This window comes from Cherax quadricarinatus, chromosome 79, assembly GCF_038502225.1.
Source record: "Cherax quadricarinatus isolate ZL_2023a chromosome 79, ASM3850222v1, whole genome shotgun sequence".
Taxonomy (NCBI): domain Eukaryota; kingdom Metazoa; phylum Arthropoda; class Malacostraca; order Decapoda; family Parastacidae; genus Cherax; species Cherax quadricarinatus.
In genome coordinates this window covers 2328672-2356230 of record NC_091370.1, presented here as the reverse complement: position 1 = coordinate 2356230, position 27559 = coordinate 2328672, and the positions used below count along the sequence as shown (strand labels likewise).

Sequence of the window (27559 nt, the reverse complement as noted above, 5' to 3'; positions counted from 1 at the left end):
TGTCAGCTAGCATAATTTGAAACTTCTGGGGTTGCCACACCAACCTGCTGCTACTGTTTGGTGGCGCTACTTGCTGCATAAATCATTCCAATTTCTTTTTCTCCATTTATTGTTACAACCTGCTCACTTTTAGCCCTAGCTATGGTTCCAACAAATAAAAGAAATGCTTTTTGTTGCACAAAGCACATGCACTGTACATTGTCCATAAAAGATAAGGTGGCTTCGAAGCCACTGTTGGTCACCATGAGCTCAGTTTACTCAGATAAGCTGTGGCCAGTAAACTTGGGCCTACATATGAGGAAATAGGTATGTGTGTGGTAAGTGTGCACTATATAAAAAAATCCTGCAGCACGTAGTGCATAATGAGAAATGAAAGGCGACTGTGCTTTCGGTGTAAACCAGCGACTTTGCATTGTATTATCGTATGGTTTTGTATTGTATTCTCTTTGTTTTTGGTCTCATTTGATAGAATGGAAGATACATTACAGAAATAGATATAATTTTGATTGCTTTCATGCTGAAAAGTACTTAAAAATTGAGTTCAAAGAAGCTGAAATGTTTGATTCTTGCCAATGTTCAAGAGTAAACAAATGATGTCACCAACCAATGTGTGTCCAACTGGCTGGTCTAATGCGCAGTCACGAATGGCTTGACATTACAGCCTCTCCCCACTTAACGACAAAGTTCTGTTCCTAAGACCACATTGGTAAACGAATTCGTCGCTAAGTGAGGAGCATACTATAATGGTAGTGAGTTTGTGTCAACCATCTATGATATTGTTTTAATGTCACCTTTGCCCTATTTATAACATTTTTAGTATATTTTTAAATGTTTATACAGTAGTGCACTTTATATTGTAATAAACAGAACAGAGGAAATCAGCTCTAATAGTATATTGTTTAGATATGCACACTGGTCAGAGAGCCCATCGTAAGTCTGAGTCGTCGGTAAACGAGTACGTCACTAAGTGAGGAGAGGCTGTATTTATAAATTTTTTACAATATGTGGTAGTCTGCATAACATAATTTTTTGTGTGAATGAAAATTCAAAATGGAAAGCAAGCGTAATATAAGAGGGGCCTTGTGATGTGACTAATGAACAGAGAAAATATTATTTTAATGCTAGGATTGTCTGCATTGTTTATTTAGGGCTCTATTTTGAAATTGGCATCTCTTGAAATTTGTGTGAAATTGGCTAAATTACTGATTTCTGACTACCTTATTGGATAGTTGAAATAGGTTAATGAGAGATTCTTGTACTCAGTTGACAGAATAGAAGTACCCTGGCTGGTTTGTGTGGGGAAGTACCCTGGCTGGTTTGTGTGGGGAAGTACCCTGGCTGGTTTGTGTGGGGAAGTACCCTGGCTGGTTTGTGTGGGGAAGTACCCTGGCTGGTTTGTGTGGGGAAGTACCCTGGCTGGTTTGTGTGGGGAAGTACCCTGGCTGGTTTGTGTGGGAAAGTACCCTGGCTGGTTTGTGTGGGTAAGTACCCTGGCTGGTTTGTGTGGGGAAGTACCCTGGCTGGTTTGTGTGGGGAAGTACCCTGGCTGGTTTGTGTGGGGAAGTACCCTGGCTGGTTTGTGTGGGGAAGTACCCTGGCTGGTGTGTGGGGAAGTACCCTGGCTGGTTTGTGTGGGTAAGTACCCTGGCTGGTTTGTGTGGGAAAGTACCCTGGCTGGTGTGTGTGGGGAAGTACTCTAGCTGGTTTGTGTGGGGAAGTACTCTGGCTGGTTTGTGTGGGGAAGTACCCTGGCTGGTGTGTTGGGAAGTACCCTGGCTGATTTGTGTGGGAAAGTACCCTGATTGGTTTGTGTGGGGAAGTACCCTGGCTGGTGTGTGGGGAAGTACCCTGGCTGGTTTGTGTGGGGAAGTACCCTGGCTGGTTTGTGTGGGGAAGTACCCTGGCTGGTGTGTGGGGAAGTACCCTGGCTGGTTTGTGTGGGGAAGTACCCTGGCTGGTGTGTGGGGAAGTACCCTGGCTGGTTTGTGTGGCGAAGTGCCCTGGCTGGTTAGTGTGGGGTTAACCCTTTCAGGGTCCGTCCCGTAGATCTACGGCTTCACGTTGAGTGTCCAAACCGTAGATCTACGCCAAAATTCTAGCGCCGTCAAATTTAGCGAGAAAGCACTCATAGGCCTACATATGAGAGAACGGGTCTGCGTGGTGGGTGTGCGCCATAAACAAAAAATCTAGGCGCCCACATAGCATTGTGGGAACGCCGGCTCAGTTACCCTTGTTCACCATGCCTCGTCGCAAGTCAGCTCTCACTCCACGGAAAATTGGGACTCTCCTATTCCTATCTGATAGTTCTGACACTGATGGAAGTGGAAATGAAGACGAATTCTTTGGCTTTGATCAGTTAGTGACCGAAAGGAATGACCAGGATATCGATAATAGTGCGGAAAACCCTGACGATCTTCAACCTTCTACCTCTGGTGTGGGCACTCATCAGTCACTGTCAGTTGTACCTCAACGCAAGAGAAAACTATTATTTACCCGTGGCCAGGCCTCTGACTTCAGTAATGATGATGATAGTGACGTGGATTGTGATTTTATTGCTCTTGACGATCATTCGAGTAGTGATAGTGAGGAATCATATTCACCAGTGAAGCGTCGGTATGTACGCCGCCGCATGCGCTCGGGTAGTGTACCCTATGCTGTGCCCAGGGGACAGAGTACATTCCGGAGTACATCCCGTGGCCCTACACCAGGTTTAGATAGTAATAGTGAGGATGATGTGGCTACACTTGGCATGGATAGACCACAGGCATCAGCAGATGGTGGTAGTGGTGATGTTAGTGGCACCACCATGCGTGACTCACCAGCCCAGGCTGGGACCCACGCTGCTGACTCCTCAGTTCAAGGACAAAGCGGAGTGTCAGCCACCAGCCCACCACAACCACAACCACCCGCACAACCAGCCTATGATGTCGAGTATCCACCAGCAAACCGTATCTGGGATTGGCAGCAAAATCCCAATTTTGTTCCCAAGCCCCACCACTTTGATGACTCTCAAAGTGGAATTCTACCTACTTGTCCCCTTGGAACCACGGCCAATGAACTGGAATTCTTTGAATTATTCTTTGGCCAGCCATTGTCAGGGAAAGTAATAAGTATTTTGAGTACACCATGGCAAATATGATCATATCACCACAGTCAAGATTACACCAGTGGAAAGAGGCAACTGTTGCAGAAATGTATTTGCTTTTTTCAACAATAATGCTTATGCCTCATGTCTATAAGCATAATATAAAAGCATACTGGTCCACAGATCGGCTAATTTATACCCCGGTCTTCAGTGAAATCATCCCAGTGAACAGGTTTATCTTACTGTTACGTATGTTGCACTTCTTTGACAAAACCAGGCCTGACAGAAGTGACAGGTTATACAAGATTAGAAATGCTTTTATGTATCTCAAACAAAAGTTCAGCATATACTTTTATCCATTCAAGAATCTTGTAATTGACGAGTCTTTGATTTTGTTCAAAGGTAGGCTGTCATTCAGGCAGTATATACTGAGCAAGAGGAAATGCTTTGGTATAAAACTGTTTGTACTCTGTGACTGTGACAGTGGCCTGGTGTTGGATATTGTTGTATACACGGGAAGTAAAACATTGAAAGATACCAAGATATTATTGGGTATCTCAGGTGACGTAGTGAGAAACATGATGGCACCTTATCTTGGTAAGGGGCATACATTATATACTAATAACTGGTACACAAGCCCATTACTCAGTGATTTCTTGCGAGTGAACAAGACAGATGTGTGTGGCACTGTGCGTTCTAATCATAAACATATGCCCAGGCTCAACGCAGGTGCTTGTGGTGATGACGTGCAGGTGTTTACTGCCAATGACATCATGGCATTACGGTGGCATGACAAATGAGATGTCACATTGTTGACAACCATTCACCGTAATGAAATGCAAGACTGGCAAAGTTGATCGAGTGACTAATGAACGTATTCGAAAACCAGTGACAGTGATTGATTATACACAAAACATGCGCTTGGTTGACAAATGTGACATGCAGATTGGTTTTGTTGATTGTGTTCGTAAAAGTTACAAGTGGTGCATGAAACTTTTCTTCCATCTCATGGACATTTCAATGCTCAATGCTTATAATATGTACCAAATGAAGACTGGCAACAGACCACCGTATGGTGAATTTTGTTTGTCTGTTGTCAGACAACTCATAATGAAGTACCAGGTAAGAACATCTGCTATACAACAAGGTCCTCGAATTCCTCAGGATATACCCAAGCATTTGAGGAGGGAAGGTGATCATTTCATAATACAGCTTCCTTCAACTCAGAAGAAATTTGCTCAGAGATGCATCGTCTGTGCACAAACAAAACGACGGCAACAAAGACGCAAAGACACTCGGTTTATGTGTGAGGAATGTGCATGGTGCCTTGTTTCAAGGAGTTTCACAAGCTCCAGCAGTTCTAAAACCATGTCCAGTGATTGTAAATATGTAAATATATGATAGAACATTAGTATTATACAAGATTTGTGCATGTTTATTGTAATAAACAACAGTGGTAAACAATAATATGATAATAACTTTAGTGTGGTTATTGTGTTCAATACAGTGAGTTTATATATATACATTATATACAGTATTGGTCTCTCAGGCCCCATATGTTAGTAGGAAAAGAAAAAAATTGGAAAAGAAAAGAAAAAACTACAAAAACTGCTAAATAAAGTAATGCGCGTATGTGGAATTCGTCGATGTTGCCGCCACCACGTCATTTTGGACAAACTTCTCGGCACTGTATCTTGGTTAGTACTGATCAGAATTTTTTTTTTTTGTCTTATTACCTTCACAAAATTATGCTCTTTAATTCTGTAAGAAAAAATAATTTTTTTTTTTTTTTTTTTTTTTTTTTTTTTTTTTTTTTTTTTTTTTTCAAAATTTCTTGGACACTGGAGCACCACTTCACATTTTGGCCTTGGACCCTGAAGGGGTTAACATGTCTCATACACTGTTGAAGACATGTAACATTGTTTAACATGTCTCATACGCTGCTGAAGACATGTAACACTGTTTAACATGTCTTCAACAGGGTACGAGAAATGAGATCTCCCAACCCATCAATTATTTGTCATATTGTAAAGCAGTTTGTCCGGTATTTCAGAAGTAACTCGTGTATTGTAGTACCAGCAAACTTTCTTTGGATTGCCTTGCTCACTAACCACTGTTGAAAACATGTAACACTGTTTAACATGTCTCATACACTGTTGAAGTCAAGTGATGTAGACAGATTCAGATCTTAATTAAACTCATTTTTCTGACTGTAGTGTACGTATTACTAAGGATGTGTAAGTATTACCCCGGGGCAGAGGATCCTGACCCCAGGGTCACAACCCCAATTGGGGGATGCTATGCAACTTTCTTGGCTTCTTGGAGCTGGCAGAATTTCTTCACTGGCAACGAAAATATTCTGAGATTCAGTGTTGCAATTTTAATAACCTCAAACTTGTATATTGCTGTCATAAATGGCATGTTTTTCACACTGACTAATTACAGTATTACAGTGTTTTAATTTTACTAAATACAGTACTCACCTACACTCTGAAAGACAAGTGTGAATGTTGTATTATGGAGGATCATTTGAATTGTGGTATCCAGGCACTTCATGCAAGACAGTTTTACAATGAACAATGGTAAATGTGTTTTCTTTGGATCACCTTACCATGGTGGAAAAAACAATAACGTGTTTTGTATTAAAGTGTAGTGACAGTACTATGGTAAGGAGAAGCTGTAAGTGGGCTACATATTTAAAAAGTTTTCTCAGTAATCTAGATTTCTTTGAAGCAATGTGTTGCACCTTTGGTGAGAAATATTGGAAGAGCAATTGCATGACTGCACTTTGAGAATGCTGTGTAGTGTATATATAACTGCTGACAGTTGTAAATATCAGTTGTGCATTTTCACAGTTGGAAGTATGAAGTTGTAATTGCAAGTGTAGTTCTATTGTACATAGTTACTAATACAATACCTTACATTTGCCTTCTTTGCTCCCTCCCCTTCATTTTTTTTTTAGCTTACAGCACACACATGTGGTTTGGAATAATGAGATTAGCATAATATATATATTTTTTGTTTTACAAGCATGCCTGTTGTGGGGCCCATAATTGACGAGTGGCGTGACCTGTTTAAGGAGTGTTATTCTCTTGCTATGGCTCATTGGCGCAGGTATAGAATTTTTTGTGCATGAGATAGAAATTTGCTTGTCTGCTTTAACACTAAAGTATGCCTCTGTATATTCTGTATTAATGTTGTGACAATTTTGTGTTATAACTAAATTGCATTTTTTATTATCAATAGTTTGCTTCCATGAAGCAGCATACTACAATATTTGCAACAGTGACCTGATAATATAGTCTTTAAATAACAGTAACAGACTGTTCAATCACTTTTTTGTACACTAAGTCATTTGTTTAATTCTCTTGTGTACCTGTACTCCTGCCCATGGTGCAAGCTTCCTGATTCATACTTCTACTTTACTCTGTTCAAGGATGTTGCCTTGTTGCTGCTGAAGGGCTCTTGATTCAAGAAATTGGAGCTCCCCCTCCCTTTTCTTGAATTAAATTTCTTTATCTCCCATTTTCCCAAGTACTGCATGACACCCCCTAAGAGTTTAGTCCTTCCTAATGTGGCTGTGAAGGGTTACTCAGCCCTGTAACAACTTCACACAGTATTACCAAGGCTGGCTCCTCCTCAGGAAAATTAATGAATAGAAAACGAAATAATAATTCACAAAGACAAACACTTTATTATTTATTAAAGCAAACATAAAACAAGAAAACATGAAAGGTATATCCTATTTGAAAGAAAAATGAAAAATGAAATGAAAAGAATAACATTTGAACTCAACGCTAATATATATACTGATATTGGGGTGTCTGGTGTTGGTGACACTGTGTGTTGTTGAAATCATAGCCATTGCTGATGGTGGGGGGGGGGGGGTCGCAGGTGTTGGTGACAACCCAACGGCTCATTCTTCACAGAGTATAGCCGCAAATAATCAGTTCAGATGACAGGAAAGCAGGTTCTTTACCGCTGCAATGATGAGGGGTTACGTCCTGCAATGGCATACATGTACACAGGTAAGTAGATACAACGTGGGATGTCTCAGGACATTAGTCCGTCTCCATCAATTCTACTCGTTGGTTGGCAGGTGACCCATTCTGTCATTCCAAGCTGGAAAGAGAGACAGGTTACCCACTGCTTAAGAAATCACTCTCCATGATAAGTACAATACCTAAAAGACGTGGTGATTATTAAGACATTTAACATCAAGCAAGACTGAAAGGACTAAGTTTATTATTGGTCAAAAGTGAAGCTTTCAACCAATAAGTCCACTAGAATATGAGCAGGGGTGTACTTACAGTAGTGCTGGGAGTTGTGAGTCGAGTGATTACTGTTTGACCAGAGCCCCACACGTCACCTTTCAGGGGGGGGGGGATAGCAGGAGCTAGACTTACCCTACCTTAACAAGCAGCTGGTAATCAAACTATTGTTACCATGTACTTGCTCGATACTCCTATCTGTTGAACTTTTCCCTCACACTCCCCCATACCAAGACTTATAGTCAAGGAGTATAAGAAGAATAGGCGAGGAAAAAGTTCTAACACGTGGAAGTCGCGTAAGGCAACAAATCTTCTACTGACTGTCACGACTTAACCAGTCAGAGAAATAATTAGATGAACCATTTCTAAAATGAATTCTTTTCCCCGTAAATAAAAATTATGCTTGGAGATACCCCACACAATGGCCAAACATTCCTTTTTCTATGGTGGAGTATCTCGTTTCTACAGGAGGGAAGTTTTAGATTTAATAAATATACAGGAACTAGGAGTGTGTGTATTTTGTGCAGTAAGCACCTGACACCTATTGCAAGAACTATACTTCTTTGTAACCTGTAAGTACATGCTTGGCCAAAAATAAGTGTGCTCGAGTTTATGCCACGTCTTACGATGGGCCAAGTGTTCGGTCACTGGCAAATCATGAGCCATTTGAAGAACAGTCTCTCGACATGGTTTAGGAACAACAAGGAGGGAATAATCTATCACTGAAGAATGAGATTTAAATACAGATTTATATAAGATACCATTAATATATTCAAACTTATGAGATACGTATCTCCCGTGGATAACTTTGTTGTTAAAAGCTTGATTATGACAATCCCGAAGTGAAGGGCAATTGTGCTGTATATTGACAAAGTCATCCTTGGACATAAAATCTGGGAAAATAAAAGGACTTACGGTGGGAGAAGAGGTAGGAGAAGCCGGGGTTATGGTCCGAGTCCCAGTCAAGACATTGAGGGTGCGGGAGGCAATACCCTTACTTTCACCCGACGAGTGGACAGGTGATCCTGCTACCTCACTATCGAGAGCAGTATCATCTGTTTCCACCCCAAATGAACAGTACGAGATAATGCAGCTTCCAGTGCGGAATTGTTAAGGGGCTTAAACTTGCAAGGAAGAGGAGCTGGAAAACTTAGATCCATGGGTGGTGACGAAAGATCCGCCTCTGAAGGAAGAACGGCACCTTTAATGTTACCCACTATTATAGAACAAGTAATTGGGGCTAGTACCGCGTTAGTCCAACCGGTGAACCATTTAGTTTTCACGTAACAACGAATTGTAGGGAAAGTATTTTCACGACCCAAGTAATCTGAAAGAATAGTGGACACACGAGAGGTTTTAAAGTAAGGGAACAGTTTGTCCGAAATTATGATGCACGTACATCCAGTGTCATGTAATATGTCTGAGACTTTTATACCATTAACTGCTCCTGAACAGAAGGGTGCTTGGTCATTACCGTCAACAAAACATCTTCCAACTTTCTCTATTTTCTTGGAAGGACAGTCTGGACGTTTATGTCCGATACCACCACACCGATGACATGTTGGTATAATAGCTGGTGACTTTTTTTCTACTGTAGGCTTCTTAATCTTTGGTTCAGGTGAACCATTGCCCTTAAGGTTCGATCCCTTTAGGTCTTTATAGGAATTGTGAGCCTCAGCATACAAGTCAGCGGCCTCAGCAACTTCATCAGCTTTAATCAGGTTACGTTCTCTGATGAATGTTCGTATCTGGTGAGGAAGAGCTGTCAGGAACTGGTCAGCAACCATGAAGTCTCTAAGAGATTCATAACTGTGATCAATTCCTGAACTTTCTATCCAAAAGTCGAACAAACGAAAGAGTGTTACCTGTAACTGCTGAAAGTTCTGACCAGGCTGTAAGGTGGCATACCTGAAATCTTTCCTGTAAGAATTTGTGGTTTTTTGATATGCTTTAAGGATTGCCTTCTTCAGTAGATTATAATTACATATGATATCCTGCAACAAAGTTGCATAGATATTCAAAGCTGTACCAGAAAATAACATTCCTAACCTGGTAGCCCAGGTGTCAGCAGGCCATTCACAGAGGGTAGCAGTATTTTCAAACCTGATAATGTATGAAGTAATGTCTTCACCCTCTGTGAAGGGAGGTAAATTAGGTGTTGGAATATGTGCACTAGCTGCATGATGTTCAATTACTCCTTCCTCTAATTGTTGTTGTGTAAAAGTTAACTTTTTATTCTCTAATTCAAGGCGAGCTTTTTCGAGCTCGCGATCTTTTTCCCTCTCTCTTAACTCATGTTCTCTAGCTATTTCCTCACGTTCTCTAGCCTTTGCTCTTTCCTCAAGTTCTCTTAATTTAACTTGTTCCTCACGTACTTTAGCTCTCTCCTCACGATCAAGTCTATCACGCTCTTTTTTGTCTTTGCGCTCTCTTTCTGTCTTTCTTGGCTTTCTCTTTCAATTCTCTCTCTCTCCTATTTCTCCTGTCTTTCAAGGTTCTCTTTCTCCTTTTCCTCTTCTCTTTCGATTCTCTCTCTCTCCTTTTCCTCTTGTTATTCCCTTTCTGTCTCATTTCTCTCTCAATTCTCTCTCTTTCAATTCTTTCCTGGATCTTAGCACTAATGAAAGATTCTAAATTTTTCCCTGTTATTCCTAACTTACTTCCAGCTTTCATCCAAAACTGGTATTCCTCCATACTTGCAAGAATAACTTAAACTACCAGGGGGAAAAATGAAACGGGTCTCAAAGAAAACGGAGGGTTCAATTCCTGCTCCGCTCAAACTATAAATAAACTAGAGGGCTCGATCCCTGCTTCAATTAAACAATATGTATTAATGAAAACGAAGGGTTCTATGCCGGCTCCGAGCAAACAGTAAGTAGAATAGGGTCCCTTGACCATCCAATCTTCTCATCAACAAATCAAGAGTGTCCTACGACAGTTCCCTTGATATAATAAAGAGCTCAATGAAACAAATTGTCACTCGAAAATCTCGGGTCCCTAGAGTCTAATCCTCCAAAGTGTTTCAAGCTAACACAAAAATAGGTGGCAGAATTAACTAGTATATCCTGCCTTGACTTGACTTACAATAAATTGAGACTATAACAATCACCAAATCTTTTAAATACCTGTACTGTAGTCCTACTATAGAGAATGATTACTCATGGCTGGTGGTAATCGTCTGTGGTATGTGGCATTGAAGTTCCAATGGTAGATTCGAGATGGAGTTGAATCTTGATTCAGTCGAGTCGTATCCTGGCAAGGTCGCCACTTGTGAAGGGTTACTCAGCCCTGTAACAACTTCAGAGAGTATTACCAAGGCTGGCTCCTCCTCAGGAAAATTAATGAATAGAAAATGAAATAATAATTCACAAAGATAAACACTTTATTATTTATTAAAGCAAACATAAAACAAGAAAATATGAAAGGTATATCCTATTTGAAAGAAAAATGAAAAATGAAATGAAAAAAATAACATTTGAACTCAATGCTAATATATATATTGATATTGGGGTGTCTGGTGTTGGTGACACTGTGTGTTGTTGAAATCCTAGCCGTTGCTGATGATGGGGGGGGGGGTCGCAGGTGTTGGTGACAACCCAACGGCTCGTTCTTCACAGAGTATAGCCGCGAATAATCAGTAAAGATGACAGGAAAGCAGGTTCTTTACCGCTGCAATGATGAGGGGTTACGTCCTGCGATGGCATACATGTACACAGGTAAGTAGATACAACATGGGACGTCTCAGGACATTAGTCCGTCTCCATCAATTCTACTCGTTGGTTGGCAGGTGACCCATTCTGTCATTCCAAGCTGGAAAGAGAGACAGGTTACCCACTGCTTAAGAAATCACTCTCCATGATAAGTACAATACCTAAAAGACATGGTGATTATTAAGACATTTAACATCAAGCAAGACTGAAAGGACTAAGTTTATTATTGATCAAAAGTGAAGCTTTCAACCAATAAGTCCACTAGAATATGAGCAGGCGTGTACTTACAGTAGTGCTGGCTGTTGTGAGTCGAGTGATTACTGTTTGACCGGAGCCCCACATGTCACCTTTCAGGGGGGGGAAAGGAAAGGGGGGGATAGCGGGAGCTAGACTTACCCTACCGTAACAAACAGCCGGCAATCAAACTATCACTTTCGGGGTGGGGGAAAAAAGGGGGGGTTAGCGGGAGCTAGACTTCCCCTACCTTAACAAGGAGCCGGCAATCAAACTATTGTTACCATGTACTTGCTCGATACTCCTATCTGTTGAACTTTTCCCTCACAGGGGCTCTTCTCATGCAGTAGATGTTTGTGACCCATGACAGCTGCTCTACGCTCAGTCAAGACATCGATGATTACATCTTGTATAATAGTTAAACAATAAAACACTCAACAATTTTTTTTTCAACACGTCAGCCGTTTCCCACCGAGGCAGGGTGACCCAGAAAGAAAGAAAAAACTTTCATCATCATTCAACACTTTCACCATCACTCATACATAATCACTGTCTTTGCAGAGGTGCTCAGATACGACAGTTTAGATGTCCTTCCAAACTTCCAATATCCTAAACCCCTCCTTTAACCCTTTGACTGTTTTCGACGTATAAATACGTCTTACGAGCTAATGTTTGTGACGTATATATACTCAATAATTCTAGCGGCTTCAGATCAAGTGGGAGAAAGCTGGTAGGCCCACATGTGAGAGAATGGGTCTGTGTGGTCAGTGTGCACCACATAAAAAAAATCCTGCAGCACACATTGCGTAATGAGAAAAAAAAACTGATCGTTTTTTTTGGAATAAAACGCCGACTTTGAGGTGTATTTTCGTATAGTATTTATTGTTGTATTCATGTTTTCATGGTCTTAGGTGATAAAATGGAAAACATTACAGAAAGAGAGATGATTTTCATTACTTTGACGATGAAAACTACCTTGAAACTGAGCTCAAAGTAGCGGAAATGTTCGATTTTTACCAATGTTCAGGAGTAAATAAATCACACCACACGTCCAATACACGTCAACTGGGGAGTCTAATATTCTTTCACTAGTGCACTGATATTATTTATACCATTTTTACAATAATGCAGTAGTCTGCATAACAGTAAATTTTGTATTTTTTTGTATGAATAAAAAATCAAAATAGAAAGCAATAATAATATAAGAGGGGCCTAGAGATGTGACTAATGAACAGAGCATATGTTATTTTAGTGCCACGAATGTCTACCTTGTTTATTCTGGACCCTATTTTGAAATTGGCATCTTTTTTAGTTTGTGTGAAATTGGCCAAATTGCCAATTTCTGACCACCATATTGGGTAGTCCAAATTAGTAAATGGGAGGTTTCTTGTACTCAGCTGATAGATAAAATGGAGTTCTAAAGAAATAGCTATGAGTTTGGTCAACTGGAACAATGGAATTGGCTGAAAATAGGGCCCAAAGTCGGCGAAATCGCCGATACGCATATGTCGCCGAGACCGCTAACTTCGCGGAAGCATAATTCCATGAGTTTTCGACCAAATTTCGAACTTTTGGTGTCATTACCATCGGGAAAAGATTCTCTATCATTTCATAAGAAAAAATAATTTTTTTTTTTTTTTAAAAATTGAGTGACATAGAATGACAGTTTCAGAGAGGGGCCTGAAACAGTCAAAGGGTTAAAGTGCAGGCACTGTACTTCCCATTTCCAGGACTCAAGTTTGGCTGATCAGTTTCCCAGAATCCCTTCACAAATTATTATCCAGCTAACACTCCAACAGCTCATCAGATTCCAAAAACCATTCATCTCCATTCACTCCTATCTAACATGTTAATGCACGCTTGCTGGAAGTCCAAGCCCCTCGCCCACAAAACCTCCTTTACCACTTCCCTCCTACCTTTTCGGGGAAGACCCCTACCCTGCCTTCCTTTCCCAGTCATTCTACTTTGTTCCATTCTCTCTAAATGACCAAACCACCTCAAGAGCCCCTCTTCAGCCCTCTGACTAATACATTTAGTAACTCCACACCTCCTCCTAATTTCGACTCTGCGAATTCTCTGCATAATATTTACACCATACATTGCCCTTAGACCTGACATCTTGACTGCCTCCAGCCACAACCCATGCTTCACACCCATGTAAGAGTGTTGGTACCACAATACTCTCATACATTTCCTTCTTTGCCTGGATAACGTTCTTTGTCTCCACAGATGTCTCAACGCACCACTCACCTTTTTTCCTTCATCAATTCTATGGTTTACCTCATCCTTCATAAACCAATCTGTTGACAAGTTAACTCCCAAATATCTGAAAACATTCACTTCTTCCATACTCCCTCTCTATAGTGTAATATCCAACTTTTCTTTATCTAAATCATTTGGTACCCTCATCACCTTACTCATCTATAATATTCACTTTCAACTTTCTACCTTTATACATCCAAACTCGTCCACTAACCTTTGCAACTTATCTTTAGAATCCCCCAAAAGCACAGTATCATCAGCAAAAAGTAATTGTCAACTCCCATTTTGTATTTGATTCCCCATAATTTAATCCCACCCCTCTCCCCAACACCCTAGCATTTACTTCTTTTACAACCCCATCTATAAATTTATCAATGTTTATAATAGATGGATTAATTTAAATTTATATAGATAATAAAGACTAAAGATATGTATAGCATTTTGGGCAGATTTAAAATTAATTACACCTGAATTTAATGAATAAAATAAATAAAAGAATATTATATAACTGCACAATGTAATTTAGGTAAATACTGTATAGAAATAGTTATTAAGTACAGAATTATGTAAGTAACAAAACTAATTATAACACGATGTGAGATTATATAAATGCACATTCGTACATTAAAATCATAAGAATAAGAATTTTCAGAGCATTTTATGAACTGCACAGATCACTGGTAACAAATGAACATTATTTTATTTTTATTATCACACCGGCCGATTCCCACCAAGGCAGGGTGGCCCGAAAAAGAAAAACTTTCACCATCATTCACTCCATCACTGTCTTGCCAGAAGGGTGCTTTACACTACAGTTTTTAAACTGCAACATTAACACCCCTCCAAATGAACATTATATACGTATAAAGAGTTACTGATAGAAAAGCTCATGGCATAATAGAAGACAAATGTAAAGAAAGCGTAGTCTCCTCCCCCTCCTATCTCTCTTCTTCTGTCTCTGTATCTCTCTCTCTCTGTATCTCTCTTTTTCTTTCTCATCCTCCTTTTCTTTGTCTCTTTCTCTTTCTCCCTTTTTACACAAGGTTTTACAAGGTTAGGTTAAGGGTTCCTTATTTTATTTACAAGCTAATAGCTGTTACTTACATCAGCTCATTTTAAAGCCTTTTATTGTTATGAGACATACAAATATGGAATAGGATAAACCATACCCCGGCCGGGATTGAACCCGCGGTCAGAGTCTCTCAAAACTCCAGCCCGTCGCGTTAGCCACTAGACTCTGACCACGGGTTCAATCCCGGCCGGGGTATGGTTTGTTTGCAATCGTGTCATTACGATTTCGTGAGTCATGGAATAGGATGAAGTTGATGCTATGCATTTTCATATGGTCAGCTGATTTTATTTTGTTGATGTCACTATGCTGTACAAACACATTCCAGATTTGAGTCATCCTAGGAATAAATAATCCTTAGATGAAGCAATGTTCTGGATAAGGGTACAGTCAGAGTGAAGTTGCTAAGTGCTGCCTGTCTTGTTGTGTAGAAACCCATTTCTCGTTCTCTTAGTGGAGCCAAGTGTGGTACCTTGACAACACTGGCCTAATGCATAACAGTAAGGCCACCCACATCCCTTTGGTATTGAAGGCTCTACTGAAATGACAGATCTGTCCAGGTCGGGTCCAGATGAGAGATGAGTCGTCTTGCTCTGAGGAATCTATGGAGACAGAATATTATCCATGGAAGCAAAAGGGGAATGTATAAAAGTATAGTTGTACTAGTGCTCTTATTTAGATGTGGATCATGGGTGATGAATGTTGCAACAAGAAGGCTGGAGGCAGTGGGAATGTTGTGTCTGAGGGTAATGTGTGGTGTGAATGTAATACAGCGAATCCGTAGCTTGGAAATTAGGATGTGCGAGGTACTAAAAGTATTATCCGGTGGGAAAAGGAAAGATTGTTGAGGTTCTTTGGACATTTAGACAGGGTGGAACAAAATAGAATGTTATTTGTTATATATGAAGGGAATCATGGAAACCAGTTAGCCAGACTTGAATCCTGGAGGTGGGAAGTACAGTATCTGCATTCAGGAGGGGTATTGATTTGTTGCAGTTTTCTAACTGTAGTGTAGGCATGCCTTTGGCAAGACAGTGATAGATTGAATGATGATGAAAATGTTTCTTCTTTCGGGTCACCTTGCCTTGGTGTGAAACGGATCTTTTTTTTTTTTTTTCAACAAGTCGGTCGTCTCCCACCGAGGCAGGGTGACCCAAAAAAAGAAAGAAAATCCCCAAAAAGAAAATACTTTCATCATCATTCAACACTTTCACCACACACACACATTATCACTGCTTTTGCAGAGGTGCTCAGAATACAACAGCTTAGAAGCATATACGCATAAAGATACACAACATATCCCTCCAAACTGCCAATATCCCAAACCCCTCCTTTTAAAGTGCAGGCATTGTACTTCCCATTTCCAGGACTCAAGTCCGACTATATGAAAATAACCGGTTTCCCTGAATCCCTTCACTAAATATTACCCTGCTCACACTCCAACAGATCGTCAGGTCCCAAGTATCATTCATCTCCATTCACTCCTATCTAACATGCTCCTGCACGCTTGCTGGAAGTCCAAGCCCCTCGCCCACAAAACCTCCTTTACCCCCTCTTTCCAACCCTTTCGAGGACGACCCCTACCCCTCTTTCCTTCCCCTATAGATTTATATGCTTTCCATGTCATTCTACTTTGATCCATTCTCTCTAAATGACCAAACCACCTCAACAACCCCTCTTCTGCCCTCTGACTAATGCTTTTATTAACTCCACACCTTCTCCTAATTTCCACACTCCGAATTTTCTGCATAATATTTCTTTTTCTGTCTCATAAACACGCTAAGATAACAGGGATATCTTGCTACTCCTACTTACACTTTGGTCACACTTCACAGACACGCACATGCATATATATATATACATACATCTAGGTTTTTCTCCTTTTTCTAAATAGCTCTTGTTCTTTTTTATTTCTTCTATTGTCCATGGGGAAGTGGAAAAGAATCTTTCCTCCGTAAGCCATGCGTGTCGTATGAGGCGACTAAAATGCCGGGAGCAATGGGCTAGTAACCCCTTCTCCTGTATACAATTACTAAAAAAGAGAAGAAGAAAAACTTTATAAAACTGGGTTGCTTAAATGTGCGTGGATGTAGTGCGGATGACAAGAAACAGATGATTGCTGATGTTATGAATGAAAAGAAGTTGGATGTCCTGGCCCTAAGCGAAACAAAGCTGAAGGGGGTAGGAGAGTTTCAGTGGGGGGAAATAAATGGGATTAAATCTGGAGTATCTGAGAGAGTTAGAGCAAAGGAAGGGGTAGCAGTAATGTTAAATGATCAGTTATGGAAGGAGAAAAGAGAATATGAATGTGTAAATTCAAGAATTATGTGGATTAAAGTAAAGGTTGGATGCGAGAAGTGGGTCATAATAAGCGTGTATGCACCTGGAGAAGAGAGGAATGCAGAGGAGAGAGAGAGATTTTGGGAGATGTTAAGTGAATGTATAGGAGCCTTTGAACCAAGTGAGAGAGTAATTGTGGTAGGGGACTTGAATGCTAAAGTAGGAGAAACTTTTAGAGAGGGTGTGGTAGGTAAGTTTGGGGTGCCAGGTGTAAATGATAATGGGAGCCCTTTGATTGAACTTTGTATAGAAAGGGGTTTAGTTATAGGTAATACATATTTTAAGAAAAAGAGGATAAATAAGTATACACGATATGATGTAGGGCGAAATGACAGTAGTTTGTTGGATTATGTATTGGTAGATAAAAGACTGTTGAGTAGACTTCAGGATGTACATGTTTATAGAGGGGCCACAGATATATCAGATCACTTTCTAGTTGTAGCTACACTGAGAGTAAAAGGTAGATGGGATACAAGGAGAATAGAAGCATCAGGGAAGAGAGAGGTGAAGGTTTATAAACTAAAAGAGGAGGCAGTTAGGGTAAGATATAAACAGCTATTGGAGGATAGATGGGCTAATGAGAGCATAGGCAATGGGGTCGAAGAGGTATGGGGTAGGTTTAAAAATGTAGTGTTAGAGTGTTCAGCAGAAGTTTGTGGTTACAGGAAAGTGGGTGCAGGAGGGAAGAGGAGCGATTGGTGGAATGATGATGTAAAGAGAGTAGTAAGGGAGAAAAAGTTAGCATATGAGAAGTTTTTACAAAGTAGAAGTGATGCAAGGAGGGAAGAGTATATGGAGAAAAAGAGAGAAGTTAAGAGAGTGGTGAAGCAATGTAAAAAGAGAGCAAATGAGAGAGTGGGTGAGATGTTATCAACAAATTTTGTTGAAAATAAGAAAAAGTTTTGGAGTGAGATTAACAAGTTAAGAAAGCCTAGAGAACAAATGGATTTGTCAGTTAAAAATAGGAGAGGAGAGTTATTAAATGGAGAGTTAGAGGTATTGGGAAGATGGAAGGAATATTTTGAGGAATTGTTAAATGTTGATGAAGATAGGGAAGCTGTGATTTCGTGTATAGGGCAAGGAGGAATAACATCTTGTAGGAGTGAGGAAGAGCCAGTTGTGAGTGTGGGGGAAGTTCGTGAGGCAGTAGGTAAAATGAAAGGGGGTAAGGCAGCCGGGATTGATGGGATAAAGATAGAAATGTTAAAAGCAGGTGGGGATATAGTTTTGGAGTGGTTGGTGCAATTATTTAATAAATGTATGGAAGAGGGTAAGGTACCTAGGGATTGGCAGAGAGCATGCATAGTTCCTTTGTATAAAGGCAAAGGGGATAAAAGAGATTGCAAAAATTATAGGGGGATAAGTCTGTTGAGTGTACCTGGTAAAGTGTATGGTAGAGTTATAATTGAAAGAATTAAGAGTAAGACGGAGAATAGGATAGCAGATGAACAAGGAGGCTTTAGGAAAGGTAGGGGGTGTGTGGACCAGGTGTTTACAGTGAAACATATAAGTGAACAGTATTTAGATAAGGCTAAAGAGGTCTTTGTGGCATTTATGGATTTGGAAAAGGCGTATGACAGGGTGGATAGGGGGGCAATGTGGCAGATGTTGCAAGTGTATGGTGTAGGAGGTAGGTTACTGAAAGCAGTGAAGAGTTTTTACGAGGATAGTGAGGCTCAAGTTAGAGTATGTAGGAAAGAGGGAAATTTTTTCCCAGTAAAAGTAGGCCTTAGACAAGGATGTGTGATGTCACCGTGGTTGTTTAATATATTTATAGATGGGGTTGTAAGAGAAGTAAATGCGAGGGTCTTGGCAAGAGGCGTGGAGTTAAAAGATAAAGAATCACACACAAAGTGGGAGTTGTCACAGCTGCTCTTTGCTGATGACACTGTGCTCTTGGGAGATTCTGAAGAGAAGTTGCAGAGATTGGTGGATGAATTTGGTAGGGTGTGCAAAAGAAGAAAATTAAAGGTGAATACAGGAAAGAGTAAGGTTATGAGGATAACAAAAAGATTAGGTGATGAAAGATTGAATATCAGATTGGAGGGAGAGAGTATGGAGGAGGTGAACGTATTCAGATATTTGGGAGTGGACGTGTCAGCGGATGGGTCTATGAAAGATGAGGTGAATCATAGAATTGATGAGGGAAAAAGAGTGAGTGGTGCACTTAGGAGTCTGTGGAGACAAAGAACTTTGTCCTTGGAGGCAAAGAGGGGAATGTATGAGAGTATAGTTTTACCAACGCTCTTATATGGGTGTGAAGCGTGGGTGATGAATGTTGCAGCGAGGAGAAGGCTGGAGGCAGTGGAGATGTCATGCCTGAGGGCAATGTGTGGTGTGAATATAATGCAGAGAATTCGTAGTTTGGAAGTTAGGAGGAGGTGCGGGATTACCAAAACTGTTGTCCAGAGGGCTGAGGAAGGGTTGTTGAGGTGGTTCGGACATGTAGAGAGAATGGAGCGAAACAGAATGACTTCAAGAGTGTATCAGTCTGTAGTGGAAGGAAGGCGGGGTAGGGGTCGGCCTAGGAAGGGTTGGAGGGAGGGGGTAAAGGAGGTTTTGTGTGCGAGGGGCTTGGACTTCCAGCAGGCATGTGTGAGCGTGTTTGATAGGAGTGAATGGAGACAAATGGTTTTTAATACTTGACGTGCTGTTGGAGTGTGAGCAAAGTAACATTTATGAAGGGATTCAGGGAAACCGGCAGGCCGGACTTGAGTCCTGGAGATGGGAAGTACAGTGCCTGCACTCTGAAGGAGGGGTGTTAATGTTGCAGTTTAAAAACTGTAGTGTAAAGCACCCTTCTGGCAAGACAGTGATGGAGTGAATGATGGTGAAAGTTTTTCTTTTTCGGGCCACCCTGCCTTGGTGGGAATCGGCCGGTGTGATAATAATAAAATAAAATATTTACACCACACATTGCCCTTAGACAGGACATCTCCACTGCCTCCAACCGTCTCCTCGCTGCTGCATTTACTACCCAAGCTTCACATCCATATAAGAGTGTTGGTACTACTATACTTTCATACATTCCCTTCTTTGCCTCCATAGATAACGTTTTTTGACTCCACATGTCCCTCAACGCACCACTCACCTTTTTTCCCTCATCAATTCTATGATTAACCTCATCCTTCATAAATCCATCTGCCGACACTTCAACTCCCAAGTATCTGAAAACATTCACTTCTTCCATACTCCTCCTCCCCAATTTGATATCCAATTTTTCTTTATCTAAATCATTTGAAACCCTCATCACCTTACTCTTTTCTATGTTCACTTTCAACTTTCTACCTTTACACACACTCTCAAACTCATCCACTAACCTTTGCAATTTTTCTTTAGATCATGTGTTAATAAAAAATATGTCTGGCCATCACTGTTAGAGCTATCACTTGGGAACAAAAGACCTCCAATCTGCTGAGGATTGAGGTACTTCTTACCGCGAGGCATGGTGAAAATGGACTACCAAGATGGGGTTCCAACAATGCACCACTGAGTCCCTGATTATTTTCACAGGGTGCACACCCACCACTCAGACCTATTCTCTCTCATGTAGGCCTACCAGCTTTACCCGCTTGATTTGAAGCCGCTAGAATTTATGCATATAAATACGTCAAACACGGTGGCTCGTAAGACGTGTATATACGATCGAAACGGTTTATTTCGGCATGATACATGATGGAACAAAGGAGTATGTCAATTGGGTGTACATGCCAAAGCCCTTTTATATGCAGAGCATTTCGGGCAAACTTAAGACTAACTTGAGATTATTAAGGCAATAACAGTATGTGTAATTTTGTACATATGGTCACTTAGGTGATTGTAATTTAAAATTTAGTAGTTTACAGTAAATACAAGAGAACTAAATATTCTGTTAGTTCATGATATATGGCTTTAATAAGTTTGATAGAGAGGAATTACAGTTTTGGTTATTAACCTAAAGCTGACACAGTAAACTGATTAATGTTTGAGAGGATTATAGATACTGAGAGTAAGTATATATTGATTATAATGTTTTACCGATGTTCATGATATTGAGCAAATGCATGGTTAGCTTTTATATGTGTATATGTGTATATAGGTTCAGGAGGTAAGGTGTTTTTTAACGATAGTTTTGAAAATGCTAGCTGAGTCAGTGGTTCCGGAGATTTCTAGCAGAGCTCCAGGTTTTGGGCCCCTTTTATGTGCATTGAATTTTTGAAGAGATTTAGCTTGACACAGGAAATATAAAGATTTTTGTGCCTTGTATTATGTCTATGGGTCCTATTGCAACTGTCAAGAAAGCGCTTCAGGTCAGGATTTATTAGACTTGATTGTTATGTAAATGTAGTTTGTACAGTAATGAGTGAATGTTTTGTGTAGTGAGTAGGGTTTAGGTCTTTGAATAGTGGGACGGGGGTGTGTTACTTACCAGTGGACTGTGTGATCATTCACACTGCAGCTTTTTGTTGGATTATTATTGGCATTAGGTGACTTTTGTTGTGGAAACCCTGGTACAAATAGCATTGGTGAGGTTGCGGTAGATCAGTGAATAGTATAGTGTAAGAAGTAGTACTTGTGGTATATAGTAACATACCTTTGAGAGGATGCCAACTGTTTTAGTTCATATTTTTGTTGGTGTGTGTTGGATATGGGTGTTGAATTTTAAGTTGCTGTCAAGGTGCAGACCCAAAAATTTTCCCTCATTATGTTTAGCTATGGGGTGTCGCTAAGCATAGTGTTTAGTTGGACCTCTCTTCCTCTACTCTCAGTCATAATGTAGAAGGTGTTGTCTGTATTAAGTGTTAGTTTATTGACAGTCATCCAGGTTGATATTTGTACGAACTCTTCATTAACCTCTTAACTGTGGTTACGCAGAACCAGTACACCAGCTGTTGCTGTATGGTGGTTATGCAGCACCGGTACACCAGCTGCTGCTCTATTGTGGTTATGCAGTACTGGTGCAGCAGCAGGTGCTGTATCGTGGTTACACAGCACTGGTACTCCAGCAGGTGCTGCATTGTGGTTACGCAGCACTGTTACAGCAGCGGGTGCTGCATTGTGGTTACGCAGCACTGTTACAGCAGCGGGTGCTGTATTGTGGTTACACAGCACTGGTACACCAGGTGCTCTACCATGGTTATGCAGCACTGGTACACAAGCAGGCACTTGATAACTGATTCTGAGCATCAATTGTGTAATAATCAATATCCAACCCCAGTATGCCAGTGGTTATTGACTCCTTGGGGGAGGGGAGTAGGAGGGGGAGGGAGGGAAGGAGGGGGGAAGGAGGGGGGAGGGGGAAGGAGGGGGACTGAAGAAGGGGGCGGGAGGGTAGGAGAATGAGGGAGGGAAGGAAGAGGAGGAAGGGGAGGGAGAGTAGGAGAGGGAGGGACTGAAGGAGGGGAGGGAGGGAAGGAGGAGGAGGGGAGGAGGAGGGAGGGAGGGGAGGAGGAGGAGGGAAGGAGGGGGAGGGAGGGTAGGAGGGGGAGGGAGGGAAGGAGGGGAATGGAGGGTAGGAGGGGGAGAGAGGGTAGGACGGGGATGGGAGGGAGGGTAGGAAGAGGAGGGAAAGAGGGGGAGAGAAGGTAGGAGGGAGGGAGGGTAGGAGGGGGATGGAGGGTTGGAGGGGGACGGGAGGGTAAGAGGGAGGGAGGGTAGGAGGGGGAGGGAGGGTAGGAGGGGGAGAGAGGGAAGGAGGGAGGGAGGGGGATGGAGGGTTGGAGGGGGACGGGTGGGTAGGGAGGGGGAGGGAGCATCATTTGATAAAAACTCTTCCCTGGAGGTATTGTCGCATTTCCTGTTGAACACTACACCAAAATTGTTCTGATGAACACTACCACTGTTCTGATGAACACTACCACTGTTCTGATGAACACTACCACTGTTCTGATGAAAATCACTGTTCTGATGAACACTATGTTCTGATGAACACTATGTTCTGATGAACACTACCACTGTTCTGATGAAAATCACTGTTCTGATGAACACTACCACTGCTCTGATGAACACTACCTATGTTCTGATGAACACAACCTATGTTCTGATGAACACTACGACTGTTCTGATGAAAATCACTGTTCTGATGAACACTACGACTGTTCTGATGAACATTATACAACCACTGTTCTGAACACTACTACTGCTCTGATGAACACTTCCTGTGTTCTAATGAACGCTACCACTGTTCCGATGAACACTACCACTGTTCTAATGAACACTATCACTGTACTGATGAACACTACCAGTGTACTGATGAACAATACCACTGTTCTGAGGAGCTACCTCTGTTCTGATGAACACTACCACTGTTCAGATGAACACTACCACTGGTCTGATTAGCACTCCCACTGTAATGAAGAACACTACCAATGTTCTGATGAACACTACCTCTGTACTGATGAACACTACCACTGTTCTGAGGAGCTACCTCTGTTCTGATGAACACTACCACTGTTCAGATGAACACTACCTCTGTACTGATGAACACTACCACTGTTCTGAGGAGCTACCTCTGTTCTGATGAACACTACCTCTGTTCTGATGAACACTACCACTGTACTGATGAACACTACCACTGTACTGAAGAACACTACCACTGTACTGATGAACACTACCACTGTTCTGATGAACACTACCACTGTTCTGATGAACACTACCACTGTACTGATGAACACTACCACTGTACTGAACACTACCACTGTACTGATGAACACTACCACTGTACTGAACACTACCACTGTTCTGATGAACACTACCACTGTTCTGATGAACACTACCACTGTACTGATGAACACTACCACTGTACTGATGAACACTACCACTGTACTGATGAACACTACCACTGTACTGATGAACACTACCACTGTACTGATGAACACTACCACTGTTCTGATGAACACTACCACTGTTCTGATGAACACTACCACTGTACTGAACACTACCACTGTACTGATGAACACTACCACTGTACTGATGAACACTACCACTGATGAACACTACCACTGTACTGATGAACACTACCACTGTACTGATGAACACTACCACTGTACTGAACACTACCACTGTACTGATGAACACTACCACTGTACTGATGAACACTACCACTGTACTGATGAACACTACCACTGTACTGATGAACACTACCACTGTACTGATGAACACTACCACTGTACTGATGAACACTACCACTGTACTGATGAACACTACCACTGTACTGATGAACACTACCACTGTACTGATGAACACTACCACTGTTCTGATGAACACTACCACTGTACTGATGAACACTACCACTGTACTGATGAACACTACCACTGTACTGATGAACACTACCACTGTACTGATGAACACTACCACTGTACTGATGAACACTACCACTGTACTGATGAACACTACCACTGTACTGATGAACACTACCACTGTACTGATGAACACTACCACTGTACTGATGAACACTACCACTGTACTGATGAACACTACCACTGTACTGATGAACACTACCACTGTACTGATGAACACTACCACTGTACTGATGAACACTACCACTGTACTGATGAACACTACCACTGTACTGATGAACACTACCACTGTACTGATGAACACTACCACTGTACTGATGAACACTACCACTGTACTGATGAACACTACCACTGTACTGATGAACACTACCACTGTACTGATGAACACTACCACTGTACTGATGAACACTACCACTGTACTGATGAACACTACCACTGTACTGATGAACACTACCACTGTACTGATGAACACTACCACTGTACTGATGAACACTACCACTGTACTGATGAACACTACCACTGTACTGATGAACACTACCACTGTTCTGATGAACACTACCACTGTACTGATGAACACTACCACTGTTCTGATGAACACTACCACTGTTCTGATGAACACTACCACTGTACTGATGAACACTACCACTGTACTGAACACTACCACTGTTCTGATGAACACTACCACTGTTCTGATGAACACTACCACTGTTCTGATGAACACTACCACTGTACTGAACACTACCACTGTTCTGATGAACACTACCACTGTACTGATGAACACTACCACTGTACTGATGAACACTACCACTGTACTGATGAACACTACCACTGTACTGATGAACACTACCACTGTACTGATGAACACTACCACTGTACTGATGAACACTACCACTGTACTGATGAACACTACCACTGTTCTGATGAACACTACCACTGTACTGATGAACACTACCACTGTACTGATGAACACTACCACTGTACTGATGAACACTACCACTGTACTGATGAACACTACCACTGTACTGATGAACACTACCACTGTACTGAACACTACCACTGTTCTGATGAACACTACCACTGTACTGATGAACACTACCACTGTTCTGATGAACACTACCACTGTACTGATGAACACTACCACTGTACTGAACACTACCACTGTTCTGATGAACACTACCTCTGTTCTGATGAACACTACCACTGTACTGATGAACACTACCACTGTACTGATGAACACTACCACTGTACTGATAAACACTACCACTGTACTGATGAACACTACCACTGTACTGATGAACACTACCTCTGTTCTGATGAACACTACCACTGTTCTGATGAACACTACCACTGTACTGAACACTACCACTGTTCTGATGAACACTACCTCTGTTCTGATGAACACTACCACTGTTCTGATGAACACTACCACTGTACTGATGAACACTACCACTGTACTGATGAACACTACCACTGTACTGATGAACACTACCACTGTACTGATGAACACTACCACTGTACTGAGGAACACTACCACTGTTCTGATGAACACTACCACTGTACTGATGAACACTACCACTGTACTGATGAACACTACCACTGTACTGATGAACACTACCACTGTACTGATGAACACTACCACTGTACTGAACACTACCTCTGTTCTGATGAACACTACCACTGTTCTGATGAACACTACCACTGTACTGATGAACACTACCACTGTACTGAACACTACCACTGTACTGATGAACACTACCACTGTACTGATGAACACTACCACTGTACTGATGAACACTACCACTGTACTGAACACTACCACTGTTCTGATGAACACTACCACTGTTCTGATGAACACTACCACTGTACTGATGAACACTACCGCTGTTCTGATGAACACTACCACTGTACTGATGAACACTACCACTGTACTGATGAACATTACCACTGTACTGATGAACACTACCGCTGTTCTGATGAACACTACCACTGTTCTGAGGAGCTACCTCTGTTCTGATGAACACTACCACTGTACTGATGAACACTACCACTGTACTGATGAACACTACCACTGTACTGATGAACATTACCACTGTACTGATGAACACTACCACTGTACTGATGAACACTACCACTGTTCTGATGAACACTACCACTGTACTGATGAACACTACCACTGTTCTGAGGAGCTACCTCTGTTCTGATGAACACTACCACTGTACTGATGAACATTACCACTGTACTGATGAACACTACCACTGTACTGATGAACACTACCACTGTTCTGATGAACACTAACACTGTACTGATGAACACTACCACTGTTCTGAGGAGCTACCTCTGTTCTGATGAACACTACCACTGTACTGATGAACACTACCACTGTACTGAACACTACCACTGTTCTGATGAACACTACCACTGTACTGAACACTACCACTGTTCTGATGAACACTACCACTGTTCTGAGGAGCTACGTCTGTTCTGATGAACACTACTACTTTCCTGAACACTACCTCTGTTCTGATGAACACAACCTGTTTTGATGAACACTACCTCTGTTCTGATGAACAGTACCACTGTACTGATGAACACTACCACTGTACTGATGAACACTACCTCTGTTCTGATGAACACTACCACTGTACTGATGAACACTACCACTGTACTGATGAACACTACCACTGTACTGATGAACAGTACCTCTGTTCTGATGAACACTACCTCTGTTCTGATGAACACTACCACTGTTCTGATGAACAGTACCACTGTACTGATGAACACTACCACTGTACTGATGAACAGTACCACTGTACTGATGAACAGTACCACTGTACTGATGAACAGTACCTCTGTTCTGATGAACACTACCTCTGTTCTGATGAACACTACCACTGTACTGATGAACATTACCACTGTACTGATGAACACTACCACTGTACTGATGAACACTACCACTGTACTGATGAACACTACCACTGTACTGATGAACACTACCACTGTACTGATGAACATTACCACTGTACTGATGAACACTACCACTGTACTGATGAACACTACCACTGTACTGATGAACACTACCACTGTACTGATGAACACTACGTCTGTTCTGATGAACACTACCTATGTTCTGATGAGCACTACCACTGTTCTGATGAACACTACCACTGTTCTGATGAACACTACCACTGTTCTGAGGAGCTACTTCTGTTCTGATGAACACTACCACTGTACTGATGAACACTACCACTGTTCTGATGAACACTACCACTGTTCTGAGGAGCTACCTCTGTTCTGATGAACACTACCACTGT

The 27559-nt window shown here is 41.5% G+C and overlaps 1 protein-coding gene across 1 annotated transcript in view; it reads left to right on the top strand.

The window, feature by feature from the left end:
- The window catches only part of LOC128702725 (UDP-glucose:glycoprotein glucosyltransferase 1), a gene marked incomplete at its 5' end in the record, with an annotated part of 261894 nt that overhangs the window by 209316 nt on the left and 25019 nt on the right, over positions 1-27559 (top strand). Inside the window, 1 exon segment of the mRNA XM_070101800.1 lies at positions 6116-6199. Coding sequence (XP_069957901.1) covers positions 6116-6199 — 84 coding nt within the window.